Source organism: Oncorhynchus kisutch, linkage group LG8, assembly GCF_002021735.2.
Source record: "Oncorhynchus kisutch isolate 150728-3 linkage group LG8, Okis_V2, whole genome shotgun sequence".
Taxonomy (NCBI): domain Eukaryota; kingdom Metazoa; phylum Chordata; class Actinopteri; order Salmoniformes; family Salmonidae; genus Oncorhynchus; species Oncorhynchus kisutch.
In genome coordinates, this window is record NC_034181.2 from 1,490,540 (window position 1) to 1,511,666 (window position 21,127).

Sequence of the window (21,127 nt, forward strand, 5' to 3'; positions counted from 1 at the left end):
AGTCATATCATAGTAATATAGTCATATCATAGTAATATCATAGTAATATAGTCATATCATAGTAATATAGTCATATCATAGTAATATAGTAATATCATAGTAATATAGTCATATCATAGTAATATAGTCATATCATAGTAATATAGTCATATCATAGTAATATAGTCATATCATAGTAATATAGTCATATCATAGTAATATAGTCATATCATAGTAATATAGTCATATCATAGTAATATAGTCATATCATAGTAATATAGTCATATCATAGTAATATAGTCATATCATAGTAATATAGTCATATCATAGTAATATAGTCATATCATAGTAATATAGTCATATCATAGTAATATAGTCATATCATAGTAATATAGTCATATCATAGTAATAGTCATATCATAGTAATATAGTCATATCATAGTAATATCATAGTAATATAGTCATATCATAGTAATATAGTCATATCATAGTAATATAGTCATATCATAGTAATATCATAGTAATATAGTCATATCATAGTAATATCATAGTAATATAGTCATATCATAGTAATATCATAGTCATAGTATAGTAATATCATAGTAATATCATAGTCATAGTATAGTAATATCATAGTAATAGTCATATCATAGTAATATAGTCATATCATAGTAATATAGTCATATCATAGTAATATAGTCATATCATAGTAATATAGTCATATCATAGTAATATAGTCATATCATAGTAATATAGTCATATCATAGTAATATAGTCATATCATAGTAATATCATAGTAATATAGTCATATCATAGTAATATAGTCATATCATAGTAATATAGTCATATCATAGTAATATAGTCATATCATAGTAATATAGTCATATCATAGTAATATCATAGTAATATAGTCATATCATAGTAATATCATAGTCATAGTATAGTAATATCATAGTAATATAGTCATATCATAGTAATAGTCATATCATAGTAATATCATAGTAATATAGTCATATCATAGTAATATAGTCATATCATAGTAATATAGTCATATCATAGTAATATCATAGTAATATAGTCATATCATAGTAATATAGTCATATCATAGTAATATAGTCATATCATAGTAATATAGTCATATCATAGTAATATCATAGTAATATAGTCATATCATAGTAATATCATAGTAATATAGTCATATCATAGTAATATCATAGTCATAGTATAGTAATATAGTCATATCATAGTAATATAGTCATATCATAGTAATATCATAGTCATAGTATAGTAATATCATAGTAATATAGTCATATCATAGTAATATCATAGTAATATAGTCATATCATAGTAATATAGTCATATCATAGTAATATAGTCATATCATAGTAATATAGTCATATCATAGTAATATAGTCATATCATAGTAATATAGTCATATCATAGTAATATAGTCATATCATAGTAATATAGTCATATCATAGTAATATAGTCATATCATAGTAATATAGTCATATCATAGTAATATAGTCATATCATAGTAATATAGTCATATCATAGTAATAGTCATATCATAGTAATATAGTCATATCATAGTAATATCATAGTAATATAGTCATATCATAGTAATATAGTCATATCATAGTAATATAGTCATATCATAGTAATATAGTCATATCATAGTAATATAGTCATATCATAGTAATATAGTCATATCATAGTAATATAGTCATATCATAGTAATATCATAGTAATATAGTCATATCATAGTAATATCATAGTAATATCATAGTAATATAGTCATATCATAGTAATATAGTCATATCATAGTAATATAGTCATATCATAGTAATAGTCATATCATAGTAATATAGTCATATCATAGTCATATCATAGTAATATAGTCATATCATAGTAATATAGTCATATCATAGTAATATAGTCATATCATAGTAATATAGTCATATCATAGTAATATAGTCATATCATAGTAATATAGTCATATCATAGTAATATAGTCATATCATAGTAATATAGTCATATCATAGTAATATAGTCATATCATAGTAATAGTCATATCATAGTAATATAGTCATATCATAGTAATATAGTCATATCATAGTAATAGTCATATCATAGTAATATAGTCATATCATAGTAATATCATAGTAATATAGTCATATCATAGTAATATAGTCATATCATAGTAATATAGTCATATCATAGTAATATAGTCATATCATAGTAATATAGTCATATCATAGTAATAGTCATATCATAGTAATATAGTCATATCATAGTAATATCATAGTAATATAGTCATATCATAGTAATATAGTCATATCATAGTAATATAGTCATATCATAGTAATAGTCATATCATAGTAATATAGTCATATCATAGTAATATCATAGTAATATAGTCATATCATAGTAATATAGTCATATCATAGTAATATAGTCATATCATAGTAATATAGTCATATCATAGTAATATAGTCATATCATAGTAATATAGTCATATCATAGTAATATAGTCATATCATAGTAATATAGTCATATCATAGTAATATAGTCATATCATAGTAATAGTCATATCATAGTAATATAGTCATATCATAGTAATATAGTCATATCATAGTAATATAGTCATATCATAGTAATATAGTCATATCATAGTAATATAGTCATATCATAGTAATAGTCATATCATAGTAATATAGTCATATCATAGTAATATCATAGTAATATAGTCATATCATAGTAATATAGTCATATCATAGTAATATAGTCATATCATAGTAATATAGTCATATCATAGTAATATAGTCATATCATAGTAATATAGTCATATCATAGTAATATAGTCATATCATAGTAATATAGTCATATCATAGTAATATCATAGTAATATAGTCATATCATAGTAATATCATAGTAATATAGTCATATCATAGTAATATCATAGTCATATAGTCATATCATAGTAATATCATAGTAATATAGTCATATCATAGTAATATAGTCATATCATAGTAATATAGTCATATCATAGTAATAGTCATATCAGTAATATAGTCATATCATAGTAATATAGTCATATCATAGTAATATAGTCATATCATAGTAATATCATAGTAATATAGTCATATCATAGTAATATCATAGTCATAGTATAGTAATATCATAGTAATATAGTCATATCATAGTAATAGTCATATCATAGTAATATCATAGTAATATAGTCATATCATAGTAATATAGTCATATCATAGTAATATAGTCATATCATAGTAATATCATAGTAATATAGTCATATCATAGTAATATAGTCATATCATAGTAATATAGTCATATCATAGTAATATAGTCATATCATAGTAATATCATAGTAATATAGTCATATCATAGTAATATCATAGTCATAGTATAGTAATATCATAGTAATATCATAGTCATAGTATAGTAATATCATAGTAATATAGTCATATCATAGTAATAGTCATATCATAGTAATATAGTCATATCATAGTAATATCATAGTAATATAGTCATATCATAGTAATATAGTCATATCATAGTAATATAGTCATATCATAGTAATATAGTCATATCATAGTAATATAGTCATATCATAGTAATATAGTCATATCATAGTAATATAGTCATATCATAGTAATATAGTCATATCATAGTAATATAGTCATATCATAGTAATAGTCATATCATAGTAATATAGTCATATCATAGTAATATAGTCATATCATAGTAATATAGTCATATCATAGTAATAGTCATATCATAGTAATATAGTCATATCATAGTAATATAGTCATATCATAGTAATAGTCATATCATAGTAATATAGTCATATCATAGTAATATCATAGTAATATAGTCATATCATAGTAATATAGTCATATCATAGTAATATAGTCATATCATAGTAATATAGTCATATCATAGTAATATAGTCATATCATAGTAATATAGTCATATCATAGTAATATAGTCATATCATAGTAATATAGTCATATCATAGTAATATAGTCATATCATAGTAATATCATAGTAATATAGTCATATCATAGTAATATAGTCATATCATAGTAATATAGTCATATCATAGTAATATAGTCATATCATAGTAATAGTCATATCATAGTAATATAGTCATATCATAGTAATATAGTCATATCATAGTAATATAGTCATATCATAGTAATATCATAGTAATATAGTCATATCATAGTAATATCATAGTCATAGTATAGTAATATCATAGTAATATCATAGTCATAGTATAGTAATATCATAGTAATATAGTCATATCATAGTAATAGTCATATCATAGTAATATAGTCATATCATAGTAATATCATAGTAATATAGTAATATCATAGTAATATAGTCATATCATAGTAATATAGTCATATCATAGTAATATAGTCATATCATAGTAATATCATAGTAATATAGTAATAGTCATATCATAGTAATATCATAGTAATATAGTCATATCATAGTAATATAGTCATATCATAGTAATAGTCATATCATAGTAATATCATAGTAATAGTCATATCATAGTAATATCATAGTAATAGTCATATCATAGTAATATAGTCATATCATAGTAATATAGTCATATCATAGTAATATCATAGTAATAGTCATATCATAGTAATATAGTCATATCATAGTAATATAGTCATATCATAGTAATATCATAGTATAGTAATATCATAGTAATAGTCATATCATAGTAATATAGTCATATCATAGTAATATAGTCATATCATAGTAATATCATAGTAATATAGTCATATCATAGTAATATAGTCATATCATAGTAATATAGTCATATCATAGTAATATCATAGTAATATCATAGTAATATCATAGTCATAGTATAGTAATATCATAGTAATATCATAGTCATAGTATAGTAATATCATAGTAATATAGTCATATCATAGTAATAGTCATATCATAGTAATATCATAGTAATATCATAGTCATAGTATAGTAATATCATAGTAATATAGTCATATCATAGTAATAGTCATATCATAGTAATATAGTCATATCATAGTAATATCATAGTCATAGTATAGTAATATCATAGTAATATAGTCATATCATAGTAATATCATAGTAATAGTCATATCATAGTAATATCATAGTAATATAGTCATATCATAGTAATATAGTCATATCATAGCAATATAGTCATATCATAGTAATATAGTCATATCATAGTAATATAGTCATATCATAGTAATATAGTCATATCATAGTAATATAGTCATATCATAGTAATATAGTAATATCATAGTAATAGTCATATCATAGTAATAGTCATATCATAGTAATATCATAGTAATATAGTCATATCATAGTAATATAGTCATATCATAGTAATATAGTCATATCATAGTAATATAGTCATATCATAGTAATATAGTCATATCATAGTAATATAGTCATATCATAGTAATATAGTCATATCATAGTAATATAGTCATATCATAGTAATATAGTCATATCATAGTAATATAGTCATATCATAGTAATATAGTCATATCATAGTAATATAGTAATATCATAGTAATAGTCATATCATAGTAATAGTCATATCATAGTAATATCATAGTAATATAGTCATATCATAGTAATATAGTCATATCATAGTAATATAGTCATATCATAGTAATATAGTCATATCATAGTAATATAGTCATATCATAGTAATATAGTCATATCATAGTAATATAGTCATATCATAGTAATATAGTCATATCATAGTAATATAGTCATATCATAGTAATATAGTCATATCATAGTAATATAGTCATATCATAGTAATATAGTCATATCATAGTAATATAGTCATATCATAGTAATAGTCATATCATAGTAATATCGTCATATCATAGTAATATAGTCATATCATAGTAATATAGTCATATCATAGTAATATAGTCATATCATAGTAATATCATAGTAATATAGTCATATCATAGTAATATAGTCATATCATAGTAATATAGTCATATCATAGTAATATAGTCATATCATAGTAATATAGTCATATCATAGTAATATAGTCATATCATAGTAATATAGTCATATCATAGTAATATAGTCATATCATAGTAATATAGTCATATCATAGTAATATAGTCATATCATAGTAATATAGTCATATCATAGTAATATAGTCATATCATAGTAATATAGTCATATCATAGTAATATCATAGTAATATAGTCATATCATAGTAATATAGTCATATCATAGTAATATAGTCATATCATAGTAATATAGTCATATCATAGTAATAGTCATATCATAGTAATATAGTCATATCATAGTAATATCATAGTCATAGTATAGTAATATCATAGTAATATCATAGTCATAGTATAGTAATATCATAGTAATATAGTCATATCATAGTAATAGTCATATCATAGTAATATAGTCATATCATAGTAATATCATAGTAATATAGTCATATCATAGTAATATCATAGTAATATAGTAATAGTCATATCATAGTAATATCATAGTAATAGTATAGTAATACTATATCCCAGGAATATTAGTCATATCATAGTAATACCATAGTAATAGTCATATCATAGTAATACCATAGTAATAGTGATATCATAGTAATATCATAGTAATAGTGATATCATAGTAATATAGTCATATCATAGTAATATAGTCATATCATAGTAATATAGTCATATCATAGTAATATAGTCATATCATAGTAATATAGTCATATCATAGTAATATAGTCATATCATAGTAATATAGTCATATCATAGTAATATAGTCATATCATAGTAATATAGTCATATCATAGTAATATAGTCATATCATAGTAATATAGTCATATCATAGTAATATAGTCATATCATAGTAATATAGTCATATCATAGTAATAGTCATATCATAGTAATATAGTCATATCATAGTAATATAGTCATATCATAGTAATATAGTCATATCATAGTAATATAGTCATATCATAGTAATATCATAGTAATATAGTCATATCATAGTAATATAGTCATATCATAGTAATATAGTCATATCATAGTAATATAGTCATATCATAGTAATATAGTCATATCATAGTAATATAGTCATATCATAGTAATATAGTCATATCATAGTAATATAGTCATATCATAGTAATATAGTCATATCATAGTAATATAGTCATATCATAGTAATATAGTCATATCATAGTAATATAGTCATATCATAGTAATATAGTCATATCATAGTAATATCATAGTAATATAGTCATATCATAGTAATATAGTCATATCATAGTAATATAGTCATATCATAGTAATATAGTCATATCATAGTAATAGTCATATCATAGTAATATAGTCATATCATAGTAATATCATAGTCATAGTATAGTAATATCATAGTAATATCATAGTCATAGTATAGTAATATCATAGTAATATAGTCATATCATAGTAATAGTCATATCATAGTAATATAGTCATATCATAGTAATATCATAGTAATATAGTCATATCATAGTAATATCATAGTAATATAGTAATAGTCATATCATAGTAATATCATAGTAATAGTATAGTAATACTATATCCCAGGAATATTAGTCATATCATAGTAATACCATAGTAATAGTCATATCATAGTAATACCATAGTAATAGTGATATCATAGTAATATCATAGTAATAGCATAGTGATAGTCATACAGTAATATAGTATAGTAATATAGTAATAGTAGCGTAATATCATAGCAATTTAGTAATATCATAGTAATAGTATAGTAATATCATAGTAATAGTATAGTAATATCATAGCAATATAGTAATATCATAGTAATAGTATAGTAGTAATAGTATAGTAATAGTATAGTAATATCATAGTAATAATATAGTAATATCATAGTAATAATATAGTAATATCATAGTAATATCATAGTCATAGTATAGTAATATCATAGTAATATCATAGTCATAGTATAGTAATATCATAGTAATATAGTCATATCATAGTATAGTAATATCATAGTCATAGTATAGTAATATCATAGTAATATAGTCATATCATAGTAATAGTCATATCATAGTAATATAGTCATATCATAGTAATATAGTCATATCATAGTAATATAGTCATATCATAGTAATATAGTCATATCATAGTAATATAGTCATATCATAGTAATATAGTCATATCATAGTAATATCATAGTAATATAGTCATATCATAGTAATATAGTCATATCATAGTAATATAGTCATATCATAGTAATATAGTCATATCATAGTAATATAGTCATATCATAGTAATATAGTCATATCATAGTAATATAGTCATATCATAGTAATATAGTCATATCATAGTAATATAGTCATATCATAGTAATATAGTCATATCATAGTAATATAGTCATATCATAGTAATATAGTCATATCATAGTAATATAGTCATATCATAGTAATATAGTCATATCATAGTAATATAGTCATATCATAGTAATATAGTCATATCATAGTAATATAGTCATATCATAGTAATATAGTCATATCATAGTAATATAGTCATATCATAGTAATATAGTCATATCATAGTAATATAGTCATATCATAGTAATATAGTCATATCATAGTAATATAGTCATATCATAGTAATATAGTCATATCATAGTAATATAGTCATATCATAGTAATATAGTCATATCATAGTAATATAGTCATATCATAGTAATATAGTCATATCATAGTAATATAGTCATATCATAGTAATATAGTCATATCATAGTAATATAGTCATATCATAGTAATATAGTCATATCATAGTAATATAGTCATATCATAGTAATATAGTAATATCATAGTAATATAGTCATATCATAGTAATATAGTCATATCATAGTAATATAGTCATATCATAGTAATATAGTCATATCATAGTAATATAGTCATATCATAGTAATATAGTCATATCATAGTAATATAGTCATATCATAGTAATATAGTCATATCATAGTAATATAGTCATATCATAGTAATATAGTCATATCATAGTAATATAGTCATATCATAGTAATATAGTCATATCATAGTAATATAGTCATATCATAGTCATATCATAGTAATATAGTCATATCATAGTAATATAGTCATATCATAGTAATATAGTCATATCATAGTAATATAGTCATATCATAGTAATATCATAGTAATAGTCATATCATAGTAATATCATAGTCATAGTATAGTAATATCATAGTAATATCATAGTCATAGTATAGTAATATCATAGTAATATAGTAATATCATAGTAATATAGTCATATCATAGTAATATAGTCATATCATAGTAATATAGTCATATCATAGTAATATAGTCATATCATAGTAATAGTCATATCATAGTAATATAGTCATATCATAGTAATATAGTCATATCATAGTAATATAGTCATATCATAGTAATATAGTCATATCATAGTAATATAGTCATATCATAGTAATATAGTCATATCATAGTAATATCATAGTAATATAGTCATATCATAGTAATATAGTCATATCCTAGTATCATCAATAGTATATAGTCATATCATAGTAATTATAGTCATATCTATTAATATAGTCCATATCATAGTAATATAGTTCAATTCATAGTAATATAGTCATATCATAGTAATATAGTCATATCATAGTAATATAGTCATATCCTAGTAATATAGGCATATCATCGTACGTATAGTCATATCATAGTAATCTAGTCCATATTCATAGTAATCTAGTCATAGTCATAGTATCGTCATAGTAATAGCCATATCATAGTATATAGTCGTAGTATAGTAAGATTCATAGGTAATAGCATAGTCATAGTATAGTATATCATAGTAATATAGTCCACCTATCATAGTAATAGTCATATATAGTTAATATAGTCATATCATAGTAATATCATAGTAATATCATAGTCATAGTATAGTAATATCATAGTAATATCATAGTAATATCATAGTAATATAGTCATATCATAGTAATATCATAGTATATAGTAATAGTCATATCATAGTAATAGTCATATCATAGTAATATAGTCATATCATAGTAATATCATAGTAATATCATAGTCATAGTATAGTAATATCATAGTAATATCATAGTAATATCATAGTAATATAGTCATATCATAGTAATATCATAGTAATATAGTAATAGTCATATCATAGTAATATCATAGTAATAGTCATATCATAGTAATACCATAGTAATATAGTCATATCATAGTAATACCATAGTAATATAGTCATATCATAGTAATACCATAGTAATAGCATAGTGATAGTCATACAGTAATATAGTATAGTAATATAGTAATAGTAGCGTAATATCATAGCAATTTAGTATATCATAGTAATAGTATAGTAATATCATAGTAATAGTATAGTAATATCATAGCAATATAGTAATATCATAGTAATAGTATAGTAGTAATAGTATAGTAATAGTATAGTAATATCATAGTAATAATATAGTAATATCATAGTAATAATATAGTAATATCATAGTAATAGTATAGTAATATCATAGTAATAGTATAGTACTATCATAGTAATAGTATAGTAATATCATAGTAATAGTATAGTAATACCATAGTAATATAGTACTAGTAATATCATAGCAATTTAGTAATATCATAGTAATAGTATAGTAATATCATAGCAATATAGTAATATCATAGTAATAGTATAGTAATATAGTAATAGTATAGTAGTAATAGTATAGTAATAGTATAGTAATATCATAGTAATAGTATAGTAGAGTCATAGTAATAGTATAGTGGTATAATAGTATAGTATAGTAATATAATAGTACTATCATAGTAATAGTATAGTAATATCAGAGTAATATCATAGTAATAGTATAGTAATGTCATTGTAATAGTATAGTACTGTCAGAGTAATAGTATAGTAATGTCATAGTAATATAGTAATAGTATAGTAATATCAGAGTAGTAGTATAGTAATAGAGTAAAGGTATAGTAATATAGTCATAGCATAGCCACCGCATAGCCACAGCATTACCTTGTCAGTAGAGTTGAGGTCAGCGCCATGTTCTATCAGACACTCTACTATATCAGCGAACCCCCTGGCAGAGGCAGTGAGGAGGGGGCTCTCTCCCTCCCTGTTCTTGGCATTAACCTGGCACCCCGCCTGGCATAGTGTCCTGGCCACCGAGGAGTAGCCATGCCACGAAGCACAGTGGAGCGGTGTCTCCTGCTCCTGATGAGGAGAGGGGGGGGGGGAGGTTATAGGGATACCCACATGGCAGCTCCTAATCTAGCTGAAGTAGCCTGGCACCAGTCTGTTTGGCCCTTAATGCCACTGCTTTTCATTTCCAGTGGAATCAAAATGATCACAAAACTATCCTAATCACTACCTTAAGCTTTGAAAACCTGTCCGTGCTTTTCTAACGCTGCTGTCCCTGACCTGTCCGTACTTTTCTAACGCTGCTGTCCCTGACCTGTCCGTTCTTTTCTAACGCTGCTGTCCCTGACCTAACGGTCGGATGATCAATGGAAACAGGATGCACCTGAGCTCAATTTCCAGTTTCATAGCAAAGGGTCTGAATACTTATTTAAAAACCTGTTTTTGATTTATCATTATGGGGTATTGTGTGTAGACTGATGAGGATTTTTTGTATTTTATTTGATCCATTTTAGAATAAGGCTGTAACGTAACAAAATGTGGAAAAAGTCAAGGGGTCTGAATACTTTCCGAATGCACTGTACCTCATCAGGTTAATACGTGACGTACCTCATCAGGTTAACACGTGACGTACCTCATCAGGTTAACACGTGACGTACCTCATCAGGTACACATGTGACATACCTCATCAGGTACACATGTGACATACCTCATCAGGTACACATGTGACATACCTCATCAGGTACACATGTGACATACCTCATCAGGTACACATGTGACATACCTCATCAGGTACACATGTGACATACCTCATCAGGTACACATGTGACATACCTCATCAGGTACACATGTGACATACCTTATGCACTTGTCTCATTTACTTGCTAAAATACACTCTGAACAAAACATTAGGAACACCTACTCTTTCTATGACACTGACCAGGTGAATCCAGGTAGGATCCCTTATTGACGTGTAGATGAAGAGGAGGAGGTTAAAGAAGGATTTTTAAGCCTTGAGACAACTGAGACATGGATTTATTATGTGTGTCATTCAGAGGGTGAATGGATAAGACAAACTGTCGTCTCAGAACGGGGTATGGTAGTAGGTGCCAGGCGCACCGGTGAGTGTTAGGAACTGCAACGCTGCTGGCTTTTTCACGCTCAACCGTTTAACGTGTGAGTACAGTATTCAGTACAAACTCAGAACGTACGCTCTGACTGGTCTGTGTGTGTGTGTGTGTGTGTGTGTGTGTGTACACGTACCCTGTCAGAGAGGTCTGGGTTGGCATGGATACTACACAGGTATTGGACCACATCCACGTTGCCATAGCGAGCTGCCACGTGGAGGGCTGTCTCTCCACTCTGTAACAGCAACACAGCATCAACACGGGTCGTTACTCCTCCAAAAAGCACCAGAAAGGATCGACACCCACCATGTCAGATCGTTCTGAAATCATTTCTGTTGTTAGAAACAGATAAGAATTCCTGCAACATTATTTTGTTTAAATATATTTAGATGTTTTAAATGAAGCTAATGGATTGCACTCTAACTGCCCTTTTTGATTTTAGGATTCATATAATATGACACACACTTCTCTGTATACATCAATGAGGTCGCTCTTGCTGCTGGTGAGTCCCTGATCCACCTCTACGCAGACGACACCATTCTGTATATTTCCGGCCCTTCTTTGGACACTGTGTTAACAACCCTCCAGGCAAGCTTCAATGCCATACAACTCTCCTTCCGTGGCCTCCAATTGCTCTTAAATACAAGTAAAACTAAATGCATGCTCTTCAACCGATCGCTACCTGCACCTACCCGCCTGTCCAACATCACTACTCTGGACGGCTCTGACTTAGAATACGTGGACAACTACAAATACTTAGGTGTCTGGTTAGACTGTAAACTCTCCTTCCAGACCCATATCAAACATCTCCAATCCAAAGTTAAATCTAGAATTGGCTTCCTATTTCGCAACAAAGCATCCTTCACTCATGCTGCCAAACATACCCTTGTAAAACTGACCATCCTACCAATCCTCGACTTTGGCGATGTCATTTACAAAATAGCCTCCAATACCTTACTCAACAAATTGGATGCAGTCTATCACAGTGCAATCCGTTTTATCACCAAAGCCCCATATACTACCCACCATTGCGACCTGTACGCTCTCGTTGGCTGGCCCTCGCTTCATACTCGTCGCCAAACCCACTGGCTCCATGTCATCTACAAGACCCTGCTAGGTAAAGTCCCCCCTTATCTCAGCTCGCTGGTCACCATAGCATCTCCCACCTGTAGCACACGCTCCAGCAGGTATATCTCTCTAGTCACCCCCAAAACCAATTCTTTCTTTGGCCGCCTCTCCTTCCAGTTCTCTTCTGCCAATGACTGGAACGAACTACAAAAATCTCTGAAACTGGAAACACTTATCTCCCTCACTAGCTTTAAGCACCAACTGTCAGAGCAGCTCACAGATTACTGCACCTGTACATAGCCCACCTATAATTTAGCCCAAACAACTACCTCTTTCCCAACTGTATTTAATTTTAATTAATTAATTAATTTTGCTCCTTTGCACCCCATTATTTTTTTATTTCTACTTTGCACATTCTTCCATTGCAAAACTACCATTCCAGTATTTTACTTGCTATATTGTATTTACTTTGCCATCATGGCCTTTTTTGCCTTTACCTCCCTTCTCACCTCATTTGCTCACATTGTATATAGACTTGTTTATACTGCATTATTGACTGTATGTTTGTTTTTACTCCATGTGTAACTCTGTGTCGTTTTATCTGTCGAACTGCTTTGCTTTATCTTGGCCAGGTCGCAATTGTAAATGAGAACTTGTTCTCAACTTGCCTACCTGGTTAAATAAAGGTAAAATAAAATAAATAAATAAATAAATATGTAATAAATATAATACCTAACATCCCATTCATATAATATGTAATAAATATAGTACCTAACATCCCATTTGAACCAAACGTTTTAGTAACAGTGAGTTAGACATTGGAATCCAAAGGTCACACTCAACAGTTTCCTGTGTGTATCAAGAATGGTCCACCACACAAAGGACATCCAGACAACATGGACCAGCATCCCTGTGGAACACTTTGGACACCTTGTAGAGACAACATGGACCAGCATCCCTGTGGAACACTTTGGACACCTTGTAGAGACAACATGGACCAGCATCCCTGTGGAACGCTTTGGACACCTTGTAGAGTCAACATGGGCCAGCATCCCTGTGGAACACTTTGGACACCTTGTTGAGACAACATGGACCAGCATCCCTGTGGAACACTTTGGACACCTTGTAGAGTCCATGACCTGATGAATTGTGGCTGTTCTGAGGGGAATAGGGAGAGTAACTAAATATTAGGTAGGTGTTTAATGTTTTGGTTGTTGGGGTGGATTGTTGTGGGGGGGGGGGGTGCCTGGATGACTTTTGACCACTTATTTGTATTCCTTATGTCTTACTCATTGTTAGAAAAAAGTTTGGTCCAAAATGGATGTTAGGTACTATATAAATTAAAATGGACAATTTGGGTGCATTCATTTCGCTCAATTTCTCAGAGAACAAATTATATTTCAACAAAATAATGTTTCTGGCTCATCTGCTCTATTTCTAACTCCAGAAACCATTACAGAACAATTTAAATGTTGGGTGTCATGGCACAACACACACACAGTCCTTCTGAAGTATAAACATCTAGGCACACCCACACCCACTCTGTGGTCAAACAATATTTTATTTCCATTGAAGCGTTGTGTGACGCAAAACACCAGTGTATCAGCTGATGCCATCCTGGCCAGTCGGTCGGCGTAGTGATCTAGAGAGGTGGAGAGGCACTGAGAAAGGAGGAGTGACGCATCTCCATCAGGGGGAGTGAAGCGTCTCTAGCACAGTCTCCATGGCAACAGCAAATAAAGCAGATAAAACCAGGAATTGATTGAACTCTGATGACGGAGCCTCCTGCCTAAAAGTAGTGTGTTAGGACTGGCGTACTGTTGTATAAGCGTGTAACCGACCGTCATGGACGAAGACTGTCATGAAAATAAACATTAAAACTGAATTATTTAAAAAGAATATACATTTACTGAACAAACAACTGATTGTAGACTAGATGGCCAGGCTTTCGTGTGACAAGTTGACTGGTAAACTCGCAATGGCTGCCTGGTATTGTGATGCAATGACTTCCTTGGTAACGTAGAATGTTATTCAAATTATGTTAACTAATGTGGCTCATGCAATTCAAAGCATCTTTTGCAAAGTCAGATAAGTTGACAACAAATCACAGCTCATATTGATGGGCACACTTCCTGCTTTTACTTCCTGCTTTTACTTCCTGCTTTGCTCCTCGCAACGGTTGCCAGTCCACCCATTATGACATCACTGACTTGAATGGGAAAATCATTCTATTCATGGCCAATTTACCGTCACCCAAACCTCCATGACCGTCACAGCCGTAGTGTGTGGGGAGGAAGGGGCGTGAGCCACTCGAGGGGCCTGATGGACTGACGGACATGGAAGTGTGAAGTGTGTTGTGATTGTGGTATTCAGGGCCTGGGGTGAGTGTGGGGAATCACCTTATCTTGGACGTCCAGAGGGCAGGTCTTTTCATGCAGGAACCTGAGGGTCTCCACGTGTCCGTGTCTCCCTGCGTAGTAGATGGCGTTCGCTCCACTCTGAGGTTCAATGGGTACAGTCAGACACTGGGATGTGCAGCACAAATGGTTCAAATGGGCAACATGTGATTACTTAAGCTACGTTAGAATGGTCTGTAGTGTGTCTGTTACTCACACCTCATCCCACCTCACCACACCTCATCACACCTCACCCCACCTCATCATACCTCATCCCACCTCACCCCACCCCATCCCATCTCATCCCACCTCTTCACACCTCACCCCACCTCACCCCACCTCACCCCACCTCATCCCACCTCACCCACCACATCTCACCCACCACATCTCATCCCATCTCATCCCACCCCACCTCATCCCACCCCACCTCACCCCACCTCACCCCACCTCACCCCACCTCACCCCACCTCATCCCACCTCATCCCACCTCATCACACCTCATCACACCTCATCACACCACACCTCACCCCACCTCACCCCACCTCACCTCATCCCATCTCACCCCACCTCATCACACCTCACCCCACCTCACCCCACCTCATCCCACCTCACCCCACTACACCACACCTCACCCCATCTCACCTCACCCCACCACATCCCACCTCATCCCACCTCACCTCACCTCATCCCACCTCACCCCACCTCATCCCACCTCACCCCACCTCACCCCACCTCATCACACCTCATCACACCTCACCTCACCCCACCTCACCTCACCTCACCACACCTCACCCCACCTCACCCCACCACCATGGTAGGGGTTATATCCGTCCTGTTTGGCCCTGTCCGGGGGTGTCCTCGGATGGGTCCACAGTGTCTCCTGACCCCTCCTGTCTCAGCCTCCAGTATTTATGCTGCAGTAGTTTATGTGTCGGGGGGCTAGGGTCAGTTTGTTATATCTGGAGTACTTCTCCTGTCTTATCCGGTGTCCTGTGTGAATTTAAGTATGCTCTCTCTAATTCTCTCTTTCTCTCTTTCTTTCTCTCTCTCGGAGGACCTGAGCCCTAGGACCATGCCCCAGGATTACCTGACATGATGACTCCTTGCTGTCCCCAGTCCACCTGGCCGTGCTGCTGCTCCAGTTTCAACTGTTCTGCCTTCTTATTATTTGAACATGCTGGTCATTTATGAACATTTGAACATCTTGGCCATGTTCTGTTATAATCTCCACCCGGCACAGCCAGAAGAGGACTGGCCACCCCACATAGCCTAGTCCCTCTCTCGGTTTCTTCCTAGGTTTTTGGCCTTTCCAAGGGAGTTTTTCCTAGCCACCGTGCTTCTACACCTGCATTGCTTGCTGTTTGGGGTTTTAGGCTGGGTTTCTGTACAGCACTTTGAGATATCAGCTGATGTACGAAGGGCTATATAAATACATTTGATTTGATTTGTACCTTGTCGTGGTAGTGTGTGTACCTTGTCGTGGTAGTGTGTGTACCTTGTCGTGGTAGTGTGTGTGTACCTTGCCGTGGGAGTGTGTGTGTACCTTGTCGTGGTAGTGTGTGTGTGTACCTTGTCGTGGTAGTGTGTGTACCTTGTCTTGGTAGTCTGTGTACCTTGTCGTGGTAGTGTGTGTGTACCTTGTCGTGGTAGTGTGTGTACCTTGTCGTGGTAGTGTGTGTACCTTGTCGTGGTAGTGTGTGTGTACCTTGTCGTGGTAGTGTGTGTACCTTGTCGTGGTAGTGTGTGTATCTTGTCGTGGTAGTGTGTGTACCTTGTCGTGGTAGTGTGTGTACCTTGTCGTGGTAGTGTGTGTACCTTGTCGTGGTAGTGTGTGTACCTTGTCGTGGTAGTGTGTGTGTACCTTGTCGTGGTAGTGTGTGTGTATCTTGTCGTGGTAGTGTGTGTGTACCTTGTCGTGGTAGTGTGTGTGTACCTTGTCGTGGCAGTGTGTGTACCTTGTCGTGGTAGTGTGTGTACCTTGTCGTGGTAGTGTGTGTACCTTGTCGTGGTAGTGTGTGTACCTTGTCGTGGTAGTGTGTGTACCTTGTCGTGGTGGTGTGTGTACCTTGTCGTGGTAGTGTGTGTACCTTGTCGTGGTAGTATGTGTACCTTGTCGTGGTAGTGTGTGTGTACCTTGTTGTGGTAGTGTGTGTACCTTGTCGTGGTAGTGTGTGTACCTTGTCGTGGTAGTGTGTGTACCTTGTCGTGGTAGTGTGTGTACCTTGTCGTGGTAGTGTGTGTACCTTGTCGTGGTGGTGTGTGTACCTTGTCGTGGTAGTGTGTGTACCTTGTCGTGGTAGTGTGTGTACCTTGTCGTGGTAGTGTGTGTACCTTGTCGTGGTAGTGTGTGTACCTTGTCGTGGTAGTGTGTGTACCTTGTCGTGGGCCTGTATCTCAGCTCCTTTCCCCATCAGCACATCGATGATCTGAATGTTTCCACAGCCTGCTGCAATCAGGAGGGGGGGAGTCCCGTTCTACCCACACACACACATGTTAACATGGGATCAGTGAATGTATACACATTATACTGTACACACATTATACTGTACACACACACGGTGTTCTGAGCAGACCAGAGAAGTCAGGGTTAGTATGATAGTAGAGACTGATTCCTTAACAAGGTGTTCTGCTGAGAGCTGGAGAAAAGATCAGACAGACTGTTAGTGGGATGACTAGATAGATGACTAGATAGATGATTAGATAGATGACTAGATAGATGACTAGATAGATGACTAGATAGATGACTAGATAGATGACTAGATAGATGACTAGATAGATGACTAGATAGATGCCTAGATAGATGACTAGATAGATGACTAGATAGATGACTAGATAGATGACTAGATAGATGACTAGATAGATGACTAGATAGATGACTAGATAGATGATTAGATAGATGATTAGATAGATGATTAGATAGATGACTAGATAGATGATTAGATAGATGACTAGATAGATGATTAGATAGATGACTAGATAGATGATTAGATAGATGACTAGATAGATGACTAGATAGATGATTAGATAGATGACTAGATAGATGACTAGATAGATGGCTAGATAGATGGCTAGATAGATGACTAGATAGATGACTAGATAGATGATTAGATAGATGACTAGATAGATGATTAGATAGATGACTAGATAGATGATTAGATAGATGACTAGATAGATGACTAGATAGATGATTAGATAGATGATTAGATAGATGACTAGATAGATGATTAGATAGATGACTAGATAGATGATTAGATAGATGACTAGATAGATGATTAGATAGATGACTAGATAGATGATTAGATAGATGACTAGATAGATGATTAGATAGATGACTAGATAGATGACTAGATAGATGACTAGATAGATGACTAGATAGATGACTAGATAGATGACTAGATAGATGACTAGATAGATGACTAGATAGATGACTAGATAGATGACTAGATAGATGACTAGATAGATGACTAGATAGATGACTAGATAGATGATAGATAGATGACTAGATAGATGACTAGATAGATGACTAGATAGATGACTAGATAGATGACTAGATAGATGACTAGATAGATGACTAGATAGATGAGATGATTAGATAGATGATTAGATAGATGACTAGATAGATGACTAGATAGATGATAGATAGATGACTAATAGATGATTAGATAGATGACTAGATAGATGGCTAGATAGATGACTAGATAGATGGCTAGATAGATGACTAGATAGATGACTAGATAGATGGCTAGATAGATGACTAGATAGATGACTAGATAGATGACTAGATAGATGGCTAGATAGATGGGAGGGTTAATAGGAGAATACATGTAACAATTAAAAACATTATTACATTGGTTAACACACACACACACACACACACACACACACACACCACACACACACACACACACACACACACACACACACACACCCCCAGAGAGAGACAGAGCTGTGTTCTCACCTTGTTGGGCTGGTTAAGGTCATAGCTGGTCAGTGAGGCCAGAAGGTGCTGCAGGCCAGGTACGTTGTTGTCGTTTATTGCATGGATTATAGCCTTCATCACAAAGGAGTCTTCCTCATCCTATTGACACACAACAGGGGGTTATTTGTTTCCATCAGGTGTATGGTATCATGCCACAGGCTCAGGTAACAGGGATAACATGCTCTAGTGTTATAGTAACAGCTGGATGTGACCCTGAATTAAGTCCCTCAGAAAAACATGTTCTGTACTGGGGAGGGACAGACAGACAGACAGACAGAGAGGAGGATGGGGAGGGACAGACCGAGAGGGGGGTGGGAGAAACAGACAGAGAGGGGGGTGGGAGAAACAGACAGAGAGGGGGGTGGGAGAGACGGACAGAGAGGGGGGTGGGGAGAGACAGGACAGAGAGGGGGGTGGGAGAGACAGACAGAGAGGGGGGTGGGAGAGACAGACAGAGAGGGGGGTGGGAGAGACAGACAGAGAGGGGGGTGGGAGAGACAGACAGAGAGGGGGGTGGGAGAGACAGACAGAGAGGGGGGTGGGAGAGACAGACAGAGAGGGGGGTGGGAGAGACAGACAGAGAGGGGGGGTGGGAGAGACAGACAGAGAGGGGGGTGGGAGAGACAGACAGAGAGGGGGTGGGAGAGACAGACAGAAGAGGGGGGTGGGAGAGACAGACAGAGAGGGGGGTGGGAGAGACAGACAGAGAAGGGGGTGGGAGAGACAGACAGACAGACAGACAGACAGACAGACAGACAGACAGACAGACAGACAGACAGACAGACAGACAGACAGACAGACAGACAGACAGACAGACAGACAGACAGACAGACAGGAGAATGGGGAGGGAACAGACCGAGAGGGGGGGTGGGAGAGAGAGACAAAGAGGGGGTGGGAGAGACAGACAGAGAGGGGGGTGGGGAGGGAAGACAGAGGGGGGTGGGAGAGACAGACAGAGAGGGGGTGGGGGGGTGGGAGGGAAAAGACAGAGAGGGGGGTGGGGAGGAAAAGACAGAGAGGGGGGTGAGGAGGGACAGACAGACAGACAGACAGACAGACAGGGAGGATGGGGAGGGACAGACCGAGAGGGGGGTGGGAGAGACAGACAGAGAGGGGGGTGGGGAGGGAAGACAGACAGACAGAGAGGAGAATGGGGGGGGACAGACCGAGAGGGGGGTGGGAGAGACAGACAGAGAGGGGGGGTGGGAGAGACAGACAGAGAGGGGGGTGGGGAGGAAAAGACAGACAGACAGAGAGGGCGGTGGGGAGGGGAAAGACAGACAGACAGAGAGGGGGTGGGGAGGGAAAGACAGACAGACAGAGAGGGGGTGGGGAGGG

The 21,127-nt window shown here is 33.4% G+C and overlaps 1 protein-coding gene across 4 annotated transcripts in view; it reads right to left on the reverse strand.

The window, feature by feature from the left end:
• dapk1 (death-associated protein kinase 1) overlaps positions 1-21,127 on the reverse strand; it is a 181,177-nt gene that overhangs the window by 54,810 nt on the left and 105,240 nt on the right. For all 4 annotated transcript variants that reach the window (XM_031829527.1, XM_031829528.1, XM_031829525.1 and 1 more), the window contains 5 exons: positions 19,769-19,888; positions 18,186-18,284; positions 15,814-15,912; positions 12,483-12,581; positions 11,097-11,294 (listed from right to left, as the gene is read on the reverse strand). In XM_031829527.1, the coding sequence (XP_031685387.1) occupies positions 11,097-11,294; positions 12,483-12,581; positions 15,814-15,912; positions 18,186-18,284; positions 19,769-19,888 (615 nt within the window). The remainder of the gene's footprint in view (positions 1-11,096; positions 11,295-12,482; positions 12,582-15,813; positions 15,913-18,185; positions 18,285-19,768; positions 19,889-21,127) is intronic.